The sequence below is a fragment of the Pygoscelis adeliae genome, unplaced genomic scaffold, assembly GCF_000699105.1.
Source record: "Pygoscelis adeliae isolate BGI_AS28 unplaced genomic scaffold, ASM69910v1 Scaffold718, whole genome shotgun sequence".
NCBI lineage: Eukaryota > Metazoa > Chordata > Aves > Sphenisciformes > Spheniscidae > Pygoscelis > Pygoscelis adeliae.
Window position 1 is genome coordinate 352,816 of NW_008825299.1, and position 261 is coordinate 353,076.

Consider the following 261-nt stretch of genomic DNA (forward strand, 5'->3'; position numbering starts at 1 on the left):
GGGACGATGCCCCGTCGCCCAGCACCATCCCCGCCCCTCCCTCGGGGCTTGCGTCAGCAGCTCCTGCCCACGCGCCCACGTCCCACCTGGCTGACGTGCTCCTCCAGCTCCTCCATGTGCTCCAGCACAGCCGTCTTGGTCTCCGAGTCCTCCAGCATGGCCCCCACGTCGAAGACGTTGTCCAGATAGGCCTGGATCTGCACCTGCAGCTTCTCGCTCTCGGTGAGACGGAGGCTCTGCCATGGGACAGCCGGTGGCACC

General features: G+C 67.8%; 1 protein-coding gene across 1 annotated transcript in view; it reads right to left on the bottom strand.

The window, feature by feature from the left end:
• Nucleotides 1-261, bottom strand: part of FMNL1 (formin-like 1) — a 9,584-nt gene that overhangs the window by 4,818 nt on the left and 4,505 nt on the right. Inside the window, exon 9 of the mRNA XM_009329976.1 lies at nt 76-236. Coding sequence (XP_009328251.1) covers nt 76-236 — 161 coding nt within the window. The remainder of the gene's footprint in view (nt 1-75; nt 237-261) is intronic.